The following is a 25,754-nucleotide window of genomic DNA, read 5'->3' as shown; positions in this document are numbered from 1 at the left end:
AATATTCCCATGTATTTTTCTCCACAAGTTTGATTATTTCAGCTTTCACATTACAGCTATGATCCCTTCAAATTAACTTTTAAAATATTGTGAAATAAGGGTGAAGGTTAATTTTATTTTCCATATGGATATTGAGTTGTTCCAACAGTTCATTACAGTGGCACCTTGGTTGTAAATCAAGTGACTGTATGTATGATCATCACCCTAATCTTTGACAGTAATCTCCATAAGCATTCTACTTACATGTCTTTTCATTAATATATACTCAGCACTCATTACAATAGTGATTAAATTATTCTGTTTATGCTTCTTGAACTTCATAGTTGAATCACTTCTTTCTTCCCTTATGGAAAACTGTATAAGCAATTTGTACTCATAACCTTCCATCTCCAACTTTATTATTCTTTCTTTGCAAATGTTCTTCATTTTTCATTTGCTAGCTCAATTTTTACTTAAGAAATTAATAATTAAGTGCTGACCTAGAAATTTTGCATGTTTACTTTTATATATAACACTTGAGAATTTGGGTGCTTTTAAATTCTCAATAAACAAATTAAAAAATAGCTGTAACTACTTATAACTCAGTGAAAAAGTTATTTAATATGTTTAGTTTCACTAAATTATTTTTACTTCTTTTACCTTCAGGCTATATCACAAATGAAATGGGAGCTCTGGCAGGTATGAACAGAATTTTAAAGTCCAATTAGAGGGCTGAAGTAAGAGGTGGCTAGTTGTATGGGTTGTTCAGTCATTGACAATTTCTTCACTAGATTCTACAACCTTCTAGAGCTGTGATGATGATTTTGCCATGTGAACTTTTCCTTTCTACAGACTAAACTTTGTGATCTCAGATTCAAATGAAAGAGGGACGGGGGTAGCTGCTCAACAGTTCCTCTTATTCCTACTCCTGTTCTTATTTTATATTCTGTTATTTTGTATACTCCCAGGCACTTTGAGGAGTAGATTTAAATTATGTATCTCTATACATTTTCTTACGCCAAGAAGACAATGATAATCTGGATAGTCCAAGGCAGAATTGTGTCATCTGTTGTCTGAAGAGAGAAATTATTATTAAATTCCAACATCTCTGGTAGTACTTAAAGCAGAGTTGTTAGTTCTTAGTTGATTAGAAATGAGGTTTTGTATTTCCCATGTGAAGAAATGTCTTTAAAATGAACTAATATTTCCAATTTTTGTTTCATTGAAGTCTTTCTGATAGTGATTTATAAATACATATTCCTCAAAATTATGTTTTGATGAATAGGTTCATCTATTTCCTGTCTTATAATGTAGAGTTTCAGGGAGAAAATGGGAAAGTCTGTTAATATAACATGTGATCACTTATGTTCAATTTCTAAATTTTGGTGGCCAGGCAAAGAATATTTCTGTTATATATGGAGTTGATATGTTAACACGATTGGATAGATAAATGTAGAGTTTTTGCAAACAGTAAGTTGGTAAGTTAATCAGGTTAGAGAATGGGATGTGCATGAATGGGTATATATATATATATACACACACACACACACACGTATATATATGAACATTTTTTTCGATTGATTTTTAAAATATCCTATATTGTTATAAAAGAAATTGGAGGCAACCTAAAATAAAGACAAAGCCTAAGAAGATAGAAATGTAGCAGAAGGGGATAGGAAAACCACATCAAAAAAAAAAAAATAGATATAGCCCTTGTTTACTCTTAATTCTTAAGCTCTAGAGATACTGTTAGAATTTACCTAATTCGCCACTGGTGCTATGAAACCAATGTTCTTTATCCATTCAATAACAAAATCTCCCTTCTCTTTCAAAGCTTGTGCTATGCGACCATGTACTTTCTACCTTGGTCTTTTCTATGATCTTTTAACTATATACCTGTATCTATTATCTACTAAGCTCTTAAACTTGACTCTATCCACAAACCACCTGGAGTTTTTGTTAAAATGCAAATTCTTATTCAGTAGGCCTTGGGTTGGGGCCTACTGAATAAGATTCTGCATTCTTTACAAGCTTCTAGGTGATGAAATTGGACCACAAGGTAAGTATCAACAAGGATTGAGAGCAGTCCTCAATATTATCAGGAGCTTTGGCAGCTGGTTTACAGTCTTACAACATTGATCTGTGCAGTCATTTTGGGGTATCTCTTAATTCTTCCATCTCAACTAATAAAATTTTTATTTTGACTCCAGTATCTTCTAACACTCCATTCCCATATTCTCACCTAGATTTTGCTGTCACTGGAGCTTTCCTACTTCTAAATCTTATATTTCATTTTCCTACTCTGAGTTTAACCTTTCAGCTTTCTCACTCCTTGACCTACTTAATGGACATTGCTCTCTGTTTAGCCTCATTGAGACCTCCAGATCCTGACATTTTCACTTTCTCTGAGTCTGTGAGCCCTGTACTTAAAGTATATCTTTCTTTGTTGAATCTGAAGTTCATTACCATCCTTTTAAGGGACTGTGTCACCAGTGTCCTCCTCCTTCTTTTCCAGATGCCATTCCTGTATCAGAATTGCAGCTCAGCTTCTCCTTTTCTACATTATAGTCAGATTGCTGAATATACCTGGAGGAAATTACATATTGTCCAGATGGGTGCCTTTTTGTATTTATGGTACCCATTCTCATCTGGGCTCTTAATGATGCTGTTTTCTGACCCAGAGTTTTCCTTCATGAGGAAGACGTTCTTTTGTCTCAGTCTGCAGAGTTTATAAACAAAACACCTTTGAGAAACTGGGAGGAATGTCTGTGTGAGTCTATTTAGAAGTAAGGATGAAGTTTTCCTAAACGTAGAAACTGTTGCTTAGTGTGTCACAGTAGTTAACAAATGAAAGAACCCATGCTCCTCGTGTGCCCATGATGCCATAGCTCAGGGTACCTGCAGTGTTATGTGTGAGAATGGCAAAAAATTCTTAGTTTCCCCCATTGACTTCGATACTTGCACATACCTGCACCAGTTTCCAATCCTTCTTCCTTTTCCTATTCAGAGTTCTAGTTTTGCTTATTGTCATAATTCTATTTCTTCCTGATTTCTCCAAGTCTTCCAGTGGTTGATAACCTCCCTTCATTACTTTGACATTAAGGAGAGGAAAAAGATACAAGAAAGAAAAGTAAAAAGTCATTCTTAAGTTTAATAAGATTACATTCCTTAAGTGAGAATTGTTGCATGCCATCTGCTCCTTATATCTAATTTGCACAATTTACTGATTACAGTAATTTCCATAAGTGTCATCAAGAAATTGTTACTATAAAGTATAACTGATAAAAGGGTTTTGTTTAGAAACTATAAGCTACTGTAAAAATACATTGAGTAAAGTAAAAACAGAAGGTATAATGCCCTCCTAAGAGGAGATTTGAAGGTTGAAATTTTCAGTTATTTTCTAAAGTGGCCTGTGGCCTAAGTAATTAGTTGGTGGATATTTTATATGGCTCTTGTAAGCATGTAACTCTAAATACTCCTTACTACAGGTTATAGTGATGTCCTCCATCAGTCAGCTCCTTTGTTTTGACTTTGAATTTACTATACAATTTTTAAAAATCTTTTTAATTTTTTAATTTGGATATTGTTAATGTACAATTATTGAACATTATGGTTACTAGACTCCCCCTATTATCAAGTCCCCTCCACATACCCCATTACAGTCACTGTCCATCAGCGTAGTAAGATGCTATAGAATCATTACTTGTCTTCTCTGTATATACTGCCTTTCCCATGTCCCCCTCGCTACATTATGTGTGCTAATCATAATGCCCCTTTTTCCCTGTTATCCGTCCCTTCCCACCCATCTTCCCCAGTCCCTTTCCCTTTGGTAACTGTTAGTCCATTCTTGGGTTCTGTGAGTCTGCTGCTGTTCTGTTCCTTCAGTTTTTTCTTTGTTCTTATACTCCACAGATGAGTGAAATCATTTGATACTTGTCTTTCTCTACCTGGCTTATTTCACTGAGCATAATACCCTCTTGCTCCATCCATGTTGTTGCAAATGGTAGGATTTGTTTTCTTATGGCTGAATAATATTCCATTGTGTATATGTACCACATCTTCTTTATCCATTCATCTACTGATGGACTCTTAGGTTGCTTCCATTTCTTGGCTATTGCAAATAGTGCTGCGATAAACACAGAGGTGCATATGTCTTTTTCAAACTGGGCTGCTGCATTCTTAGGGTAAATTCCTAGGAGTGGAATTCCCGGGTCAAATGGTATTTCTCTTTTGAGTTTTTTGAGGAACCTCCATACTGCTTTCCACAATGGTTGAACTAATTTACATTCCCACCAGCAGTGTAGGAGGGTTCCCCTTTCTCCACAAACTTGCCAACGTTTGTTGTTTGTCTTTTGGGTGTTGGCCATCTTAACTGGTGTGAGGTGATATCTCATTGTGGTTTTAATTTTCATTTCTCTGATGATTAGCAATGTGGAGCATCTTTTCATGTGCCTGTTGGCTGTCTGAATTTCTTCTTTGGAGACCTGTCTGCTCAGCTCCTCTGTCCATTTTTTAATTGGCTTATTTGCTTTTTGTTTGTTGAGGCGTAAGCTCTTTATGTAACTTGGATGTCAACCCCTATCAGATGTCATTTATGAATATATTCTCCCATACTGTAGGATGTCTTTTTGTTCTACTGATGGTGTCCTTTGCTGTACAGAAACTTTTTAGTTTGATATAGTCCCACTTTTTCATTTTTGCTTTTGTTTTCCTTGCCCAGGGAGATATGTTCATGAAGAAGTTGCTCATGTTTATGTCCAAGAGATTTTTGCCTATGTTTTTTTCTGAGAGTTTTATGGTTTCATGATTTACATTCAGGTCTTTGATCCATTTTGAATTTACTTTTGTGTATGGGGTTAGGCAATAATCCAGTTTCATCCTCTTACATGTAGCTGTCCAGTTTTGCCAACACCAGCTGTTGAAGAGGCTGTCATTTCCACATTGTATATCCAGTCTCCTTTATGGAATATTAATTGACCATATATGCTTGGGTTTGTATGTGGGCTCTCTATTCTGTTCCACTGGTCTATAGGTCTGTTTACTATACAATTTAAGATTCTTAAGTACTTCTGGTGAGTCAGTATCCTGATTTGTTGATGGAAATGTCTTGTTTGCTTGGAGAGTGTGTACCTCTTGGTAATCCATTGTTGTCCTGGTATGAATCAACCTAAAACAGTGAGAACAGTTTTCCCCTAGATCAGATAGTCCTTGAATTCTGGTACTGTGTATGTGTCTACTCATTTAAATTAACTAGGGTGAGATTCTAACCAACTCTTCAGAAATTATATTACACTATAGTTGGGTGTAAGACTAAACAGAGTATTTCTGAGAGGAGGTCAAAGAAATAGTAATGAGAAGATTTAGGTAATGACTATCTGTGCTTTGCTGTTGTCATACTAGGCCATAACTCTGTTTCTCACCTTACACAGGTTAAGGATAATCTATTAAAGGTTGATGAAGAAATAAACTGGCAGTTATTTGGGGGAAAGCTCAGCACTGAGATAGAATGAGAAAGAAAAAATGGAAATTTTTATGAAGAGGGAGGCAGTGGAAATGATTTTTTAAAATGTGATTAGATCTAAGAGATTAGATGGAGAAGGTAGATTAGCAAAGGAATTTAAGGTGAAGTAAGAGTCAGTCTTAAGTCATATACTTGAGAATAAAGGACCTATTTTGTATTACAGATACATTGAGATTTGTACAATCTGTGTTTAAACAGGTAATTATGGAATCATCTGACTCTGAATTTTTTAATAATTGATATTCAGAATATAATTTGTTGTCTATGAAGATGTTTGATGGGACTGATTTGCATTAAAACATTCATGATGATTATGAATAAGAAAAGTTCTCAGAAGCACAAAGCACCTAATTATGTTTCTTCAAAAATGTCAAAAAAGCATTTAAAAGATAAAGTGTAGTTATTAAAGAACAATTTTATCTCAGAACTCAAAATATGGGAGAACAATTATTTTATATATTGCATTTATTATGTTGAATATCTTACAGAATTAAAAAAAATTCTTTAGATATACTAGTTAAGATTTTGTAAATGATCTCAGACTCCTTTCTTTCAACAGTTCCCTATAGGTCTAGGATATCTGATCTTTCTCTCTCTAATTACTGAGATAGTTGATCTGTATTTGTGATTTTTTAAAAATTATATTTGTGCTTATCCTATTTTCTCATTTTATAGTTTGCTTTTTTTAGCTGTTTCTTTTACTCTTTCTGAGTAGTTCAGTAGAGTCCAGTTCATAGGGGCAGTGTTGATGTTGGGAAGTATAACCCACAACTGTTATTTGCTTATTGAAAAAAGGACATTCTATCCTGGAACCCAGTTACTATTAAATATGATATATTTATACATAAAATATAGTTATAAGACTTAATGGAGATAAGTAGCATTTGTTCAACTATGATCCATATGTATGATACGTGTATGAATGATTCATTATACAAGAGTAATTCATTTGTCATTTTTATCTCACCAGTTAGTCAGATATTCTGTAAGTGTATATTATCAAAGTGAAGTAGCATTCTAAAATTTTCATATACAGAAATGATTTGTGACAAATCTGATATTCCTTTCCTCTATGAAAATTTAGGTAATATATTTTTATATCTTGTCATTTAGAAAGTAATATTAATTATTATTATTTTTTGATGTTAATAATATGTTGAGGTTAGGCTCTTTTCTTTCTCTTCTCTTTCTATCATTCCATATTCTCTCTCTTTGTAGGGAGAGGCAAAGGAAATGGGAGAATGGAAAATTAACCTCAAAAGAATTAATTGGAGTTCCTGTTTTCCTCCAAGATTATTTGTTTAACACTAATTAACTGGTTAAACTTTTTGAGCCCTGTTTCTCTTTTTTTCTGTTTCCTGGCTCTTTGTATGACAGATCAATAACAGTCTGTCACTTAAATAAATTATTTAATAAATTAAATAACATTTATTACTATATTTAAAATTTTTCTTTCCAGCATATCCTTTGTTAATATATATGAGAGAGAGGTGAGAAGATGAATGATCTATGAAAAAAAGTAGAAATTTATCTTATCCGAAGTTTTTATTTCAGCAAAAGCATTGTTTATAGAATATTGTAAAATAGTATTTTATTTCTACTTCCTGAAATTTTTTATTATTTTCAGTCATGATAGAGAAAAAGAAAACCAATAATTAGAATTTGGTAAATATTGATTTAATTTCATCCATATGATTACCTAGATGATTTTGTTTCCTAAATCTTCTCTTCCCTTAGTGTTTCCCATAATTGAAGTAGCTGAGGCCAAAATTCTAGGACTATTTCTTGATTTCTCTTTCCCTTACCCTAAGTATATAATCTATCAGCAGTCCTCAAGATTCCAAATACATCTTAAATCTGTCTACTTTTCATTTTCTCTACACACTAGTACAACCCATCATTATTTATTTAGAATATTACAAGAGCCTCCAAAGTGGTGTCTCTGCTTTCTCTCTTGCTTTCTTAAATATCAGGCTATTCTCCAAACTGTATTCAGAATGATCTTTAAAAACTTCCCTGTTTATCTCCATCTAGTATGCTTTGTAAACAATTTATTACTTGAAAACTTGAAAATAAAGAGAACCAAGTATTTACCCTATTTTGCCAATGCTGTTAACCACGTAACTGATAAAGGAGGCTTTTTCTTTATAGAAGAATTTCAGCTGATAAATAAAGAAGGAATAATAGAATTATAGTATCAGGATTTTATAGTCCCTAATGAAGCATTATATATCCCTGACTACTACTATATATCCATTTCTTGATTAGAATATGTAACATAAACTATGGAGTAATCTTGCTAGAAATTTGAACCTGAATCTGATTAAACCTTCAGATCTAACTACCAGTTCGCAGGAAATACAGGCAACAGAGGACCACATAAAGTGACAGGAAATCCAAAATGTGGAAAATCCTGTAGGACAGATAACCTAGTTTTTCAAAAGTAAATTGTGGTGAAAAAAGTGAAGGAACAATAATCCGTAGATTAAAAGATCAAGAAACTGATTAATCACAATATCTGGGCCTTATTTGAATTCCAAGTTGAACAAATAAGCTTCTAAAAAAGCAGATACACAGGGATATTTGAACACTGGCTAGATAGTTGATCATTTTAATAAACTATTATAGAAAATAATGGTATGATGATGGTAATATTTACAGGAGGAGTCCTTAACATTTAGAGTACATACTAAAATTTGTATAGGTGAAATGGTATGATGTCTGAGGGGTAGATAGGGAATGAGTAAAGGTACAGAGATTAAGCAGGACCTGCCATTAAGTGAAACAGTATGACCGATACATGGGAATCCTTTTTGCTCTTTTCTCTTTTTTCTTGTATGTTAAAACTTCCTGTAATTAAATTTAAAACAAAACAAAAAACCATCGTGCTTAAACTGTAATCCAGGCTCTTTACTTTAGCAGATTCACCAAATCTGATCTCTACCTCACCTCTGTCATGCTCACCCTTGCTTGCCAGAGTGCTCTCATTTTAACCCTTTCCTCAGGTACCCCAAGTTCATTCCCACCTTAAGTCCCTTGAACTTGCTGTTCTCTCTTATGTGGAACCCTGTCTCTCCAGATATTTAGGAGACAGGGTTTAGGAGAAAGGGTCTGTCCTCTTATAACATTCAGGTCTTATTTTATTTTTATTTATTTATTTTTCAGGTCTTATTGTAATGTCACCCCAGAAAAGCTGGCTGTGGCAGTCATCACATCTTGTTTTATTTCCTTCAGACCACTTATCTTGTTTTGACATTTTCTTTTACATTTATTTGTTTACTGATTGTTTCTACCCATTAAAGTGTAAGCTGGGTGGTGGTATGATTTTGACTATCTTATTCACTTTTAAATTCCCAGCGCTTCAGACATACCTGGCAGATATGTTTGGTGCTCCATAAATGTTTGTTGAGTTCATCAATTAAATGTTTGTGAAGCTGTTGAATTCTACAAACATTATTAATCTTTTACATTTGTAATACCAACAGTATATGCTGTTGTTGCCTAGTGAAGGTACTTAAAAATCAGCTGGCATTTTCACTGTTAATGTTTTCAAAGGCTCATGTGTGGGAGAATTAGCTCTATAGCAAGTTTTAGAACGATTTTTTAAAAATTCACAAAATGTCAAATTTTCTCTTACCATTTATTTAAAAATATTTGTATTTTGGGTAATTAATGTCACATCTTGTCTATAAGCTGTTTTCTTTTCTAGATAAGTAGAGGTTAAATTTTTTGATATGTGTTTATGTGTGATATGAAAATTTGGCAAACATTTCTTGGCTTATGTGAATACTAATGAAACACTTATATCTCCCATCAAAAAGGACTGAGAAACACTTTATAAATAAGTGCATAGAGGAGATGAGAAAGTAAAATTTTAAGACCTTCTCTTTTAAAAAGTAACCAAAGAAAACAATATATTTGTTATAAATAAATATGTATGTATATATATGTATATGTATACACACACACATATATATTTCCAAGTTAAGTGTTGTCTTTCAAAGTAACTGCTTATTGGGGAGTTATTCATAATGGTTATTGAATACAATGATTTGTTTCACTGTTGAAATAATTTTCACCCTATATATAGTATTAGAGATACATATATGATGTAAGGACTGGTGGGTTTCCTCCACCTTGTGACCTTGGTAAGCTTTCTCTCCATAGAACAATCTTGGCTGCAGAGTTGGGCTCATTTTGCCATGGCCATTGTGGGGCCTCTCACCATCCTCCATGTATGGCATACAGGAGTCTTAGCCCATGGCCTTTCCACCAGAAACGTGCCTCCATCTGCTTCTCTTCTTCACTGTCTCCTGTTAAATGTTACAGATCTGGAAACTTCTTCAGATTTGGTTCTTTGCCAAGACATATTTTATTCTAAATGGATTTTCTTATTTATTCTTTTGCTTATTCCTTCATTTATTTCTCTATTCAATGCAGATTTATTGTGACTTGTCATGTGGAAAACACTAGCTTTAAGATTATAGGGAATAGTATAGAGAAGAACATAGCATGATATATTTATTTTAGGGATGTTGCTTTTGATAGTTTTGCTTTTGGAACTTCTCTTTTGGAATTGCCTGTACAATGAGCTTTTAAGTTACACACATGTATAGTCCTTAGTTTGGGAGGAGTCAGAGAAAATGAACCTTTCCTCGAGTCTCCCAGATAAAGAAGGGGTGAGAGGACACAGAATACCATAAGGCCCTAGATGAACCCAGTGCTGGGACCATGCAGGGTCTAGTTCTCTACCAAGGGAATGTGCTAATTTTCCTTGTCATGGTCCTGGCCTTACTCCCATGCTTATCCTCCAGTTTTTAGAAGTTATTCAGTTCCCAGAATACCCCTTTTCTTTAGTTCCCTAACATGTTCACTTGTGGGAGAAGATTGCATACCCATTGTGGTGTCAGGTTCCCTGGGGAGTTGTCTTCTTGCAGGATGGTGAGGGGTGATCTCCCTAGTACTTTGCCATTTGGTTTCTAGCTATTGTGCTTAGAACCTGAAGACTGGGATGTCTGAGGGTCTCTCAAGGCTCGTCTGAGCCCTGGTTGGCCATAGTGGTTTCTGTGAGCTGTCCTGTTTCCTCCTTGGAAAACACCTGCTTGGTGGGGAGCTCAGTCTGACTACAAAGTGGCACCAGGTCCTCAAGGGATAACTGGGTGCCCAATTGGAGGCAAGCCCAATTAAGATAAAGGTGCTGCTGGGAGCAGAAAAGGCTCTGGGGGAAATTTTGATTTCCCCCATGCAATGCCAAGGGCATGAGAGTGGAGAGCTGGGTTCTGGGCCTGATTTGGACCCTCCAGCTGCTTCTCTGTGGGTTGGGCTTGGAGATGGCACCTAGATGGGGATACACAAGATGCCTACACTAAGTGAATGGGAGCCAGATGCTTGTTGTGACAGTGGAGGCCATACTGGAGTGATTGGGGTGCTCTTGGCTGAACCCATCTCAACCAGGAGGAATAGGGCTGGGTAGGGACTGGCCCAGGCAAGGAGGGGATGCTGGGCCCCAGTGCCACCTTTGGGTATGGCAGCTCTTCCAGTTTGTAGATTGATGATAATTCACTGAACTGTTCTCCCCATTAAAGGACATTGAAGTTTGAGCCATTTTTTCATTATCTAAAAAAATATTGCAGTGAGCATCTTTGTATATGAGATTGTGCTGTTTTTGGATGTGTGATTTCTGTGTTTAATCAGTTTCTTTCTTCCTTTCTTTTCTTTTCTGTTTTCCTTTCCTTTCCTTTCTTGTGATAAAATTTAAGTTCAACTGTCTTATTAAATCTCAATTACAGTACAGTGTTACCAACTATGATCACCATGTTTTACAATAGATCCTCACACCTTATTCATCTGATAGCTGAAAGTTTGTACCCTTTTAACAACCTCTTTTTATTTTCCTCACATAGCTGATAGCAACCATTTTACTCTGTTTCTATGAATTTGACATTTTTGTAAAAATTGCACTTTGAAGTGATACTAATACTATGCAGGATTAATTTTTCTCTGTATGACTTATTTCACTTAGCATAATGCCCTCGGGGTCCATCCATATTGTCAAAAATTGCAGGATTTCTTTCTTTCTCATAGCTGAATAATACTTATTGCATATATATATACACCACATCTTATTCATCCATTCATCCATTGATGGACACTTAGGTTGTTGTGGCTATTGTGAGTAATACTGCAATAAACATGGGAGTGCAGATATCTCTTTAATATGCAATTTTCATTTCCTTTGTATGTGTACCCAGAAGTGGGAATTCTATTATCATGTGGTAGTTCTGTTTTTAATTTCTTGAATAAACTCCATACTGTTTTCCATAGTGGCTGCACTAATTTTCATTCCCATCAACAGTGAACAAGGGTTCCCTTTCTCCACGTCCTTGCCAACACTTGTTATCTCTTGTCTTTTTGATGATAGCCATTCTGACAGGTATGAGGTGGTATCTCATTGTGGTTTTAATTTGCATTTCCCTGATGATTAGTGAGTGATATTGAGCCCCTTTTCAGGTACCTGTTGGCTACTTATGTCTTCTTTGGAAAATGTCTTTTCAATTCCTCTGCCCATTTTAAAAGTCAGATTGGTTTTTTGCTATTGAGTTTTATAAGTTCTTTATATATTCTGGATATTAAAACTTTATCAGATATATGAGGTGCACATATTTTCTTCCATTCAGTACACAGCCTTTTCACTTTGTTGATTGTTTCCTTTGGTGAACAGAAGCTTTTTAGTTTGATATAGTCTTACTGGTTTTTGCTTTTGTTTCCTTTGCTTTTGGTGTTAAATCCAGAAAATCATTGCTAAGACCAATGTCAAGGGAGCTACCCCCTATTTTCTTCTAGGAGTTTTACGGTTTCAGGTCTACTTATAATTCTTTATTACATTTTGAGTTGATTTTTATGTATGGTTTAAGATAGGGGTCTAGGTTCCATTCTTTTGCATGTGGCTTTCCAGTTTTCCCAATACCTTTTCTTGTAGAGACTGTTCTTTCCCCATTATATTCTTGGGGAACCAATTTCTTAATTTTTTTTTAACAGAAACATATCATAAAATTTAGTCAGTAATACTTTAAATACCCAGAATGAAGTTGAATTGTTGCCATAGTTTTTTTTGGAAAAAGAAGCTCTGTGTTTTCAAAATACAGGTAAAGGTATCTTGTAAAAATCTTTTCCAACTATATTGGAGCATAAAGTATTAGGCAAAGATAGTACTGCTGGATCATTCATACCTTGGGAAGTTTCTTACTTAATTGAACTCTGAATGGTTTTTAAGATGTGGCAGGACCTATGAAATTGAGTATTTAAAAAAACTTAGAATGAGGTGTTCTTGAAAGAGCCCAACTCCTTACATAAGTTTCATGGGTAGTGGGTTTTCCTTAAGTTTGATAGCCATCAGTAGATAAGCCTACTTCTCCTCTGGTAATTATGTCTATAGCAACTCCTTGTGAAAAATCCAGGATAACCAATAACTCAATTTAATTTTAGATGCTTCATATTTCTGTGAATGACTATGTCAGATGACAAATTTCAGTGATTTGAGTTGCTATGAAAAGCAGAAGACAAATTTAGTAGTATTGATGAAAGTTTCATATGCAGAACTTTGCTGCCACAATTATTTAACAATTTAAATGAATCCAGATTCAGTTGTTGAGATATATGTTGATCCTGTGTATAGGAACCTCTGTGGCCCACACTGCTAATACGTGTGGAGTATCCCTCCATGAAGGCAAGAATAACGAACAGGCTTTTATTTTTAGAACAAAACAGTTTTTCATTTGAACATCTGATTTTGGAGCACATGACTTTTTGATTCATAGATATTTGCTGCTGAGCTGAGGTTATAATGTTTAGCCAAATATCTATCATAAGCCTAAGATGACTGCCAATTAAAGAACTGAGCTGAGGAATATTATCCAGTCGTTCCCAGATTTTCTTCATAGATGACTTGTGTAGCTCACCTTCAGAAAATGAAGATGTCATACTCTGAGCTTTTATCAAGAGTCTATATAAGAAATATCTACACCTTTACATCTTCTGGAGGATGGCAGAATAAGAATGGGACAGTGGGGATGGAGGTAATGGTTATTAAAAGGCAATATATTATATGGGAAGAATATGGGCTGTGGTACCAGAAGCTTAGTAGCTTCGGTGGTGTGAGGATTGACTCTGTTTTTCACCAAAATAATACATTTTGGGTCCATGTGTACCTAGCACTGTGCTTGTCTTGAAGATAAAAAAATGAGTAAGACTCATCCTTTGCTTTTAAAAGAGAGCTTCACTATTTAATAGGAAGACAGCATTATGGCTCTATTATTAGTATACATTTCTCCCAATTTCTTGGTTTGTGTCATATTTTAGTCTTAGTTTTCTTCATATAGGTCTCCTTTCCCCCCTCTACCCCCATTTCTTTTTTTCATGTGTCATTGAGAGAGATGTCTGTTGATTGATTCAGGCTATTAAGCTAACTTATTTTTATGTTGGAAATCTCCATGTATTTCTTTACTCTGATTTTATTGTCCTGTGCATTACTATTTCAGAATTACTGGTAGTATACTTAGTTCAAGGATAGTCAGATCAGATACATCAGATAGTCTTGCTTGCTGATAGCAAAGTACCTCGGTCAGAACTTCAATCTTTGGTTTTGTTTGTTCATTAATAACTGGTTTGTTGTTTTAAATACAGGAATCAAATAATAGACTATGTGTCTGTTTTGATGTAATTTTGGGAAAGTATGCATTCATCATATCAGATAAAGTTATTTATCCCACAAGAATAGAAAAAAAATTTTCATGTTAAAATGTGACTTGAAATTCTTAATCTGATTAACATTAGTTGAAGACTTTTACATTGATAGCCATGGTATTTGAAATAAAAATGGCCTGTCTGGGTATTGGTACTGAAACTAAGGTAGAGAAAATATGTTCCAAGTAGTATATATTTGTCTTTGTCATCTTATTTGAGAAACCCTGGCTTATTACCAACTACAGTTAGTTTTATGTGGAACACAGGTTTGTATTGAGTCTTACCATGATCCAGTTATTTTTCTCCTATTTCATGGCATGGCTTATATGTCTTATGTTGGCCTACATTCTATCATGTATATGTGAGGGCAGGGGTAGATCAGGGACAATTGGAGTACAAGGCCTATTGATTTATAAGCTCTTAACATAATTTTTGTTTGAGAAGGGTACAATAATATATACCCAAGTAATACTAGTTTCCCAGTTCTGTAGGTAGCAAACTGAGGTCTAGAAAGATGATTTCCAACAAGATTACAATTGATATATTAACTGGTTTATGGTCTTCCCATCTCTGCTTCATGAAGGCAGGAACTTTAGCTGTCTTGGTCATTGCTGGATCCCCAGTGTATAGAACAGTGTTTGGCATGTGCAAATGTTGATGTTAATTTCTTACTTAGGGTTAAATTCCCTAATGATTATCCTCTGTACCCACTTGTTTATGCTCTGGTTTTAAGCATGCATATTAATGAGTGATCTGTAATATTAAGATAAATACAAAGATACTAGATACCTACCTATTCAGGCAAGAACAACTTCTAGATGCATTGCCATATTCACTTGCCCATCAGTATATAAGATTATAGTGAACAAGCCTGGGTATAATGACCAATGTGCTTGAATGAGAATGAAGGAACAGATGCTCATTTAGTGGTCTTTTAATGAGATGCATAAAATTCGGTCCATTTTCCTATTTCTTTCCAATATAGTGATCTCAGGTTTCTTAGATGTTTTTTGGGTACTTAGGAAGTAATTATGAGTTTAGGTAGTTGGAAATGCTGAAGTTGATGAGAAGATAATTGTTTCATGAGTTTATTTTTTCTCATGTATGTATCCCTTAATCTTTCTCGACATCCTTTGTGTTAAAAATAGTTACAACTAAAAACTGCTGCATTATTTATTTTCAGTAACCTTGATATCTGACTTTCTGATTAACCTGTTTATTGACATATTCACACAATCTTTTACCTATTACTGAAACTTTGCTTATATCTTTCCTAATGGAAAGTACAGCAGCTTACAAAAATTATGCTACAGATATAATCCTTTTTTAAAAACTCAAATATATCTCTACAGTCTCAAGTTAAATCCTTATAATTTAGTAGATGCTTATTCATATTTTATAAAGGGGGAGGTCTTATAAATGGCAGTTCCCATAGCAACTAAAGACAAATCAGAAATCAAAGCATATCTGAAGTTATGTAGTATGAGTAATATCGTAGGTCAAAAGTAAACCTCACTTAAAGCAAAAGAAATAAGTAGGAAAGATTCTTATTTGAAAGTTTTCTTCCCCAAAATCTATATTTGAGTGTGTGGTAAGCATTGGAACAATTCATGCTTTCTTTTGTTGACTGAGTATATCCCTGCCATAAGTGTTTTGTATTAGTTGAAAAGTTGAATTAAACTTCTCCAATTTTAAGGGTTTGTGACTGAATCCCTTCCCCACTTCTTACCTCAGTGGCAGTCTCCTCAACAACTTTTCAGGAATGCGTCTATTTTCTAAATTATGACATTTCATATCAATATAACATATAAATTCCTAAATGAGCTAGAATGAGGTATTTTAGGATGGTAGTCACAGTAGACTGTAGTTCAATATAAATTTAAATCTGAATTCTTTGCAAAATTCAGCTAAATTTTCCAAAGGAAATATGATCATACCATAAGATGAATTTGTTAAGTGTACCAAATAGTATCTAGTTATTTTGCTCTTATATAAAGTACTCTCTTTTTAAAAAAAATTGTTTTGTAATTTTGGTGCCTTTACCTAAAAATACCCTTTATTCACTTTTCCCGGTAAGCAAATCCCTCACAAATACTTTTCAATTTACTCAAACAGATTATAGTCACAAATTGCTTTTTTTAAGTCGTTGGGAGGAACCTTAGTGATCATCTAATCTAAAGCACTTTATTTTACAGATGAGAAAACTGAAATCCAGAGACGTTAATTGGCTGACCCATGGATATAGCTAGTTAGTGACAAAAATTATTGGAGTTTAGATATGTCAATTTCCCAAACTACTCATTTGATGAATAGATACCTAGATTCTTATCTGTACCCAGCTAGATTCATAGTCTTGATTTTTACCAAACTCTCCCTTTCCACTGCTGGTTTTTTTTCTTTTTTTGATTAATCTTGGTAGTTAATGTCTAAATCAGAATTCAAAACCCAAAAACTGCATTATAATAGCTCATTCTCAAAATACAACTGCATGGGGAGCTACAATTTTTTGCAATTGGTTTCCTATTTGATATGATTTACATCTTAAAATTTTTAGAATAAAAATCTAAGCCAGTTAAAAAATCATTTTCAAAAGCTGTAGGTACTTAAAAAATATTTAAAGTACATATTTTCTGGTTTTAGTTTTTATAGATTACTTACTTGAACTTAATCACTCCACATAATTCTCTTGGGTAGACGGTTGGTGGAATGTGGTCATTGCTTTGCAGCAAAACCAGAATTTAATGTAGAATATTTAAAGCTGAAAGATTCTTTAACAAAACAAAGTTGGAAAATTTATAGTCAACATTTCAATGGCTACTAGGACCTTTGCTTTGTAATATAAAGGACTCTTAAAAGATCATCTAAGGAAAGAATACCATTTTAAAAAATGCCCAGAAATAAGAGAAACATCATTATAATTAAACAGAAAAGGGCGAAAAAATAAGGAAATGAATGATTCTTCTATTTCTTATATTATCTAAGTAAATAATTATCTGTGGGTCTGCAGACTCTATTTTATATAATTTTATCATAAAAAGTAGTATAGTTAAGCTCATGTGTTCTTGGGGTAATGAGGTTGTACTAGCAAAACTCTTGAGGAGCTTGGAGAATTGCAATGGGGTATTCCATTCTGTGGGAGACTGGGATCATGACTTGAGTCACACAGACCAGGATTCATGCCCTGGTCCATCATCACTAACAACCTGACCTTGGGCAACTTTCTGAACTTCTCTAGTCTTCAATATTTCTTCTGAGGATTTTTAAAAATGAGTATTACAGTTTAGTATTACAGTTTAGTTTTCCTTATTAAAGAAAGTACTATATGTCTAAATACATTTTATAAACAGTTCCAAATTAGGCTAATAAAATGATTTATTATTCCTACTGGAAAAAATTCTGAAACTGTAGACTTGGGTATAGATAGATAGGAAGAGTTTTAAATTTCTTTTAGTAATTTTTTTTTTTTTGTAGATAATTATTTTTTATTGAAGGGTAGTTGACACACAGTATTACATTACATTAGTTTCAGGTGTACAACATAGTGATTCAACATTTATATACATGACAATTCTAGGTACCAGCTATCACCCTACCAAGCTGTTACAATATCTTGACTATATTCCTTATGCTATACATTACATCCCGGTTACTTATTTATTTTACCATTGGAAGTGTGTACTTTTTTGTGTGTGTGAGGGCATCTCTCATATTTATTGATCAAATGGTTGTTAACAACAATAAAATTCTGTATAGGGGAGTCAATGCTCAATGCACAATCATTAATCCACCCCAAGCCTAATTTTCGTCAGTCTCCAATCTTCTGAAGCATAACGAACAAGTTCTTACATGGAGAACAAATTCTTACATAGTGAATAAGTTCTTACATGGTGAACAGTACAAGGGCAGTCATCACAGAAACCTTCGGTTTTGCTCATGCATTACGAACTATAAACAGTCAGTTCAAATATGAATACTCATTTGATTTTTATACTTGATTTATATGTGGATACCACATTTCTCTCTTTATTATTATTATTTTTAATAAAATGCTGAAGTGGTAGGTAGATACAAGATAAAGGTAGAAAACATAGTTTAGTGTTGTAAGAGAGCAAATGTAGATGATCAGGTGTGTGCCTGTAGACTATGTGTTAATCCAAGCTAGACAAGGGCAATAAAACATCCACGTATGCAGAAGATTTCTCTCAGAACAGGTGGGGTGAGGTTCTAAGCTTCACCTCTGTTGAGCCCCAATTTCTCACCTGATGGCCCCCCTGTGACTGTGCCTGTCTTAGGTTGTTCCTCCCTTGAGGAATCTTACCCGTCTCTGGCTAACCAGTCATCTTCCGGGGCCATACAGGGAAATGTTAAGTTGGTAAGTGAGAGAGAAGCCTTATTGTTTGAAATGGTTAGCTTTTTATTTCTTTGCATATTTATGCCCTGTAGCTTCTATGCCCAGCATTTGTCTTGAGGTATCTTTACCACTTGGAAGAATTATGATACTCGGTAAATTTGATATGAGGCACGAATTCTATTTAAGGGTTGTAATTAGGAAGGAAGAAGAAAAGCTATAGAAGTAGCAGGTGGAAGAAAACATGGGAAGATTGATTATTTCTTTGACATATCTTCTTGTAGAGTAACTTCAGCATGTATAGGTTTTAAGCTACTACTTAAATTGTGCACACACATTAACATAATAGGAGTATAGTTACATAACCAAAGCATATCTGTAATTACCAGCCATCTCCAGTGAAACCACGAAAACCAGTTAGGCACCTTAGGCATTTGTGAAAACTTATCTATGATATGGTGGATATTGTCCAACTGAGCTTGAACAGTCTGAGAGAAATCAGACAAATTAAAACAACCCATTCCTGGGGAATGTTCACATCCCTTATGTTCTTTTAACAGTAAATAGTCTGTAGTTGTAAGATTTTGGAGCGCTACAATTTGCACTCCTCCTAATTCTTGGTTGAATTCCAACAGTATAGATCCAGTCAAATTTGTTGTTTTACTGTATGTACAGGCCTGCTTAGATATCTCCTTCATTCCCATGGCAAGTCCAGGAGCTGGTGGGATGAGTGCATCTACAGCTGTAGCGGTGCGTGGATCTTTGTTGGGGTTTTTTGATGATCATCTTCTGGCATGAGTCTTCCAGAGAGTGCTGATGTTGGGAGTTCTTTTTCATATCGTATCTTAGTTCATTTTCGGGGTAGCCCAATTAGGCTTTGATCCTCTGTATAAACACAAACAGACCCTTTGCCTACACTTTTATATGCCCTTTATACCCTTGTGTAGAACTCATTTGAGGTTACCACACAGGAAATGCCCTTTTTTTGTTTTGTTTTGTTTTTTGTTTTTGGTATCACTAATCTACACTTACATGACGAATATTATGTTTACTAGGCTCTCCCCTATACCAGGTCTCCCCTATAAACCCCTTTACAGTCACTGTCCATCAGCATAGCAAAATGTTGTAGAATCACTACTTGCCTTCTCTGTGTTGTACAGCCCTCCCTTTTCTCCTACCCCCCCATGCATGCTAATCTTAATACCCCCCTACTTCTCCCCCCCTTATCCCTCCCTACCCACCCATCCTCCCCAGTCCCTTTCCCTTTGGTACCTGTTAGTCCATTCTTGAGTTCTGTGATTCTGCTGCTGTTTTGTTCCTTCAGTTTTTCCTTTGTTCTTATATTCCACAGATGAGTGAAATCATTTGGTATTTCTCTTTCTCCGCTTGGCTTGTTTCACTGAGCATAATACCCTCCAGCTCCATCCATGTTGCTGCAAATGGTTGGATGTGCCCTTTTCTTATGGATGAGTAGTATTCCATTGTGTATATGTACCACATCTTCTTTATCCACTCATCTATCGATGGACATTTAGGTTGCTTCCAATTCTTGGCTATTGTAAATAGTGCTGCGATAAACATAGGGGTGCACTGATCTTTCTCATACTTGATTGCTGCATTCTTAGGGTAAATTCCTAGGAGTGCAATTCCTGGGTCAAATGGTAAGTCTGTCTTGAGCATTTTGATGTACCTCCATACTGCTTTCCACAATGGTTGAACTAACTTAACATTCCCGCCAGCAGTGTAGGAGGGTTCCCCTTTCTCCACAGCCTCGCCAACATTTGTTGTTGTTTGTCTTTTGGATGGATGGCAGCCATCCTTACTGGTGTGAGGTGATACCTCATTGTAGTTTTAATTTGCATTTCTCTGATAATTAGCGATGTGGAGCATCTTTTCATGTGTCTGTTGGCCATCTGTATTTCTTTTTTGGAGAACTGTCTGTTCAGTTCCTCTGCCCATTTTTTAATTGGGTTATTTGTTTTTTGTTTGTTGAGGCATGTGAGCTCTTTATATATTCTGGACGTCAAGCCTTTATCGGATGTGTCATTTTCAAATATATTCTCCCATACTGTAGGGTTCCTTTTTGTTCTATTGATGGTGTCTTTTGCTGTACAGAAGCTTTTCAGCTTAATATAGTTCCACTTACTCATTTTTGCTGTTGTTTTCCTTGCCCGGGGAGATATGTTCAAGAAGAGGTCACTCATGTTTATGTCTAAGAGGTTTTTGCCTATGTTTTCTTCCACGAGTTCTATGGCTTCATGACTTACATTCAGGTCTTTGATCCATTTTGAGTTTACTTTTGTATATGGGGTTAGACAATGGTCCAGTTTCATTCTCCTACATGTAGCTGTCCAGTTTTGCCAGCACCATCTGTTGAAGAGACTGTCATTTCGCCATTGTATGTCCATGGCTCCTTTATCAAATATTAATTGACCATATATGTCTGGGTTAATGTCTGGATTGTCTAGTCTGTTCCATTGGTCTGTGGCTCTGCTCTTGTGCCAGTACCAAATTGTCTTGATTACTATGGCTCTTTTAGTAATTTTTAAAAAATAAAAATATCTTGATTCTCAAGCAGATATGTAGTATTTTAGGCCTTTTGATAGCGGTCCTGTCCTCCAGTAACATCTACTTTCTAGGTTACTAGGTTACGCATACTGCACATGCAAGCAGCTGGCCTAAAGCAGGGCTCTAGAGAGCCTATGAGAGATGTTCCTGTGACTGACTGAAGTGCTGTTGGTGGTGGTGGCTTTATTTTTATATTGTGAGGTTTGACTGTTTCAGCTCTACCATGGATTTACATGGGCATCTGTGGGCTGACCTGGGAATTAGATCATCTCTTAAATATTATTTCAGAAACTAGGTACAGAGTTATCAAAGATTTACACATGTACCAATTTTGGATAAAAAGTCTTCTGTAAATTGATGCTGTCTCCAGGTTGTCAGGGCCAGTTTGCTTTGTACCTCTACTAGAAGTAAGGAAAAGCGAGATGATGATAAAGGGAAAGATAAAGAAGAAAGTTTCTCTTCACTCCCAAAGCATTTCCACTGTCATTCGGGTTGGTAGTGTCTTTGGAGGGATTTATTCAAGTAGTCCCCCACCTCTGTTTTCCTATAGAAAGGAAGACATTTGAAAATGGATTGAGAATTCTATCTGGAAAAAAAATGAAAATATTAGGGAAGAACATTTGTATCATTGTAACTTAGATAATATGTTTTATAATTGGGTTAGCTCTTGGCAAAACAATCTGAAGGATAATTTTGTTATGTTTTTTGTTTCATTTATTTCCGCAAGTCAGTAGGCCATCAACCCAAGTAAAAATCTTACTTAAATTTTTATTGTGTTATTTATATTTAAACAATTTCACTTTTGTAGTGATTTTCTTTTTGCAACCAAAATAAAATGTTGCATGATTTTGAATAGGCTACTGAGCAGAGCAAAAACTATGGTTCAGACTTAAAAAAAAACATTTAATGTTCTATTTTAGATTTATATTGTATATAAATGGTGCCTCACATGACAAAATTTTTAATTTTAGTAATATAACATTGTAAGGGACAACTTAATCCATGGAATTGATCAGTGGATGTTGATTGAACCCTGATTGGGTGTTATAAAGGGTATTAGATGTGGAGAGTGAGTCCAGAGGTGCATAATAAATGATCTCTTCTGTCAGGGAGCTTATATTGAGGTTGGGGAGATAGTTATTGTCTTGCCAATGGGTTTCAGCCCCAGGCAAGTTCGCTATGGATTTAGTGTGACCAAAGAAAATTGACAGCAGAACGCTCTTTGGGGTGAAAGGGTTATACCCAACTTTATTTCCAGGTGGCAGGTTAGTCACTAGAATCCCATTCACTCAGAGTGAGTCTGCATGCAGCAAGCCGGTCTCTGCCTCTGGGCCCCTCTGTCCGCACAGCTGTCTTCTGGGCTTCTCTGCATAGCTCTCCTGCACAGCTGTCCCATGGGCCTCCCTGCACAGCCATCCCGCATGGCCGTCCTCTAGGCCTCTCTGCACAGTTGTCCTGCACAGCTGTCCTCTGGGCCTCTGTCCTTGGTGCTGCCACCACTCCAGCCTCTGCTCTGCTCTCCTGCAGCCTTGCAGCCCTGCCACCGTGTTGTGTGCAGAGCACTGGGCAGAGCTCTTTTTATAGAGTCAACAGCTATGTGCTGCCCACAGATGTGCAGTGAGCTAGTCACCCAGGGCCAGGTGAGAATCCTGGCCACAGGAACTCTCATTTTATCCATAGTTTGTATAAGAATAATTACCCTAGAATTCTTACTCTGAAGGCTTATATCTACCCTGGAAATTAGTTCAATCAAAAATCCTAGGAGCTTGGTAATTTGCCTGACAAATTTGTCCATGGGTCTGAGACAAGGTTAGCTCCATCTTCTAGGCACTAGTGGCATGGTTTCATGTCTGAGATTCTGAGCAAAGCCCAAGTACTATTCTGTGTGCTCTTGGCAAAGGATTATGCCTAGTTGGGATTGGAGAACCAGGAAATTAGGGATAGATGGAAGATTTTAGGTATAGATTAGATGTAGAAATAGATATATGGCCAGAGTCAGACACAAGGACATTACCCTGAGAGCTAATAATTATGAGTCAAGTAGGCACATACCAACTCTTCAGTCAAAACCAACTCTTCAATTAGCAATTAAAAGCAGACAGGAAAAAAAGGCAATGTCTGGCCCAGCCCAGGTTCCTTTAAGAATTTTCCCTTTCACTTATGAAATATCACCTTATGAATGGGCTGCCTGGATATAGCCCACTATTAAACTATTCAGTTTAGATTTTGTCCCCTTTCTCCTGCTATGTGATTTGTCTGTTCTTTAGTTATACCTTTTTCTTGCCCTTAATAGTTCAGTTCTTGGCTGCTACTTTGGCTCCAGGAGGAGGCTGTAGCTCTGCCTCTCTTTCTTGGCAGTGATTTTCCTCCTTGATTCCACAGCCTAGGGTCCACACCAACTGATGATATTTTTACCTGGCTGACATTGGCCTTGTTAGCTGACCTAGGATGGCTGGGGCACTCTATCTTTGCTTTGGAGAAGCGTATGTTGACCTATAGTACTTAAACATGGCCTGTGTAGTGGTGATGATGGAAAACTGCTACCCTGGGACCTGACTGTGGTAAACTGCTTGAGACAGTCAAGAAGCCAAAAATGGAATGCATCTATGGGCATTTCTTTTCAACACTTATAAATTGCCTGTTTGCGCTTGTGCTCCTAGTGTCCTCTGGAGTGAGGCCTGATTGTTGCTGCCTTTGTCAGCTTTGTAATAGAAGTGTCTGTGGAAGAAAGTGGCCCATCTTCTTTTCCCATTCATAGCACCATACTCTTCATAACTGATAACCTGAAGAAGATGAATACCTTACCTGCCCAAATACAAGATATATTTTTATCTCTAATTCATTCCTCAGAAAAGAGGGAATCACTTTTGAGTCTTTGAGTTACTCTCAGATTATTGAGCATTATTTTGAATATAAAACACTGTTTAGAGAAGACATATTAGCCTAAAATAATCGCAGTGTTTAGAATATTTCCCCTTTATAAGGTTTACAAAAATAATAATTTAGTAATTCTTCATGGTGGCACAACATTTAAGTGTTGGATGTCTTCAGAAATTTTTTGAAAAGTAATACTGTAAGTTGTGATATTATAGCAATTACAAATACATATTTATCTATAGGATAAATGAAAAAACAACTGTTCTCATGTAATTTGAATAACTTTGGACACTTAGTTACTGCATCATATTTAAATACAAAAGTCTATATCTCAAATACTTTAGAAGGAAACAAGGATTATATGGTATTGTGCAAAAGAGCCATCTTGCACAAAGGCTGTCTTGGCACACTCAGGACTGAACTGTTACCCTTAATCTGTACCTCATCCCATCCTTCTCAGTTGCCCGGTCCACTGACTTTGTTTTTGAGTCTCCCACTATGCTGTTTATGTCCTCCTTCAGATTTGATGCATGTATTTGACTTTGTAGCCACATTGCTCAATTCTCTGCTATAGCACTTTTTACCTACATGGCATTTTTAAACTACCTTGGTAATGCTATGTCTAGACTAATTCAGTCTGTCCTGCTGGAATCCTTTGAGTCTGAGCCTGAAAGGGAGTTGAGAAGGTTTTACCAGAGGTGGGGTTACTGTGAGGCTAATGCAGTTGAAACTCAGGGTTCTACACTTGCCTGGGCTCCTGTGAGATGCTAGGAGTTGTAGAATGTTCTAGATGAAGAGAGGAATCAGGTTGCAGTCAGGAAGCATTTCTGTGTAAACATTTCTGTTGTTCACAAGATTTCAGAGAAAGGAACTTGAATCTCTAAGGCTCTAGCATTTTTTGGTGATTTCTTTTCACATTCTAAATAAATATTGCTACCTAATTTTGCGTAATTTTGTAGTCTTATTCTTAGAGAGGATCATTCAAATTGTATATGCTCCAGGCCACACAAAATCCGGATCTGCCACTGGGTTTTACTAAATGAGATACCTGGGTGCTTTGCTGATACTTATTTCCCTATATTTAGTAACACATAATTTATTCAAGTAAGCATTAAATAGAATCTAGGGAATCCTCAAATCATTCTAAAATCAATGCCTTGGTGACTCTTACAAGAGATCTGGAACTTTCTGACAACCAATATATTTCAATATTGGTATTAGTTAATGCTATAAAACTGGAACTCAGACAGTGACTTCAGTTCTTTTCAGTTCAAGTCAGCAAGCCTTTGTGGAACACCTACAGTGTGTGATGATGATGTTGGGCCAGGTTTTTTTTCAGATAATTTAAATTCAATTTAAGAGTTATTTGAAATTAATTTTTTTAACAGTGAATTATTTTTAGTTCCTTGGAACATTAATAGCAGTTCTCTTTAAAGAAATAAGAAATTGGGGTCAACATGATAAATATGATTGAATGCCAAGGAACAACAATGATAAATTGTTGGTACCAGTCATTTGATGTTCTCTGAACAGAGAGACCTGTCAGCCTGCCAGTGCTAGGAGTTTCAGTGCAGAGGATATAAAATGAAAAGTATCCTTCATCTTTTTTGTAAATAGTTTCATGACCATGGGTAACTTTGGGGTAGTGATTTTTTAAAACAAAGTACCCTAATATGAAAATGAACAACCTATAATCATCATTTCATCATTCTTTTAAAA

The 25,754-nt window shown here is 35.6% G+C and overlaps 1 protein-coding gene and 1 pseudogene across 8 annotated transcripts in view; one reads left to right on the top strand and one right to left on the bottom strand.

Moving 5' to 3' along the window:
• NUBPL (NUBP iron-sulfur cluster assembly factor, mitochondrial) overlaps positions 1-25,754 on the top strand; it is a 256,075-nt gene that overhangs the window by 156,173 nt on the left and 74,148 nt on the right. For 6 of the 8 annotated variants that reach the window (XM_057488510.1, XM_036881309.2, XM_036881306.2 and 3 more), the window contains exon 7: positions 646-678. The exons of the other annotated variants lie outside the window; for them this stretch is intronic. In XM_057488510.1, coding sequence (XP_057344493.1) covers positions 646-678 — 33 coding nt within the window. The remainder of the gene's footprint in view (positions 1-645; positions 679-25,754) is intronic. 8 annotated transcript variants of the gene reach the window in all.
• On the bottom strand, positions 10,241-24,589 carry LOC118910266 (cell division cycle-associated protein 3-like; annotated as a pseudogene).

The sequence above is a fragment of the Manis pentadactyla genome, chromosome 11 (assembly GCF_030020395.1).
Source record: "Manis pentadactyla isolate mManPen7 chromosome 11, mManPen7.hap1, whole genome shotgun sequence".
Lineage (NCBI taxonomy): Eukaryota > Metazoa > Chordata > Mammalia > Pholidota > Manidae > Manis > Manis pentadactyla.
This window is presented reverse-complemented; position numbering and strand designations above follow the sequence as displayed.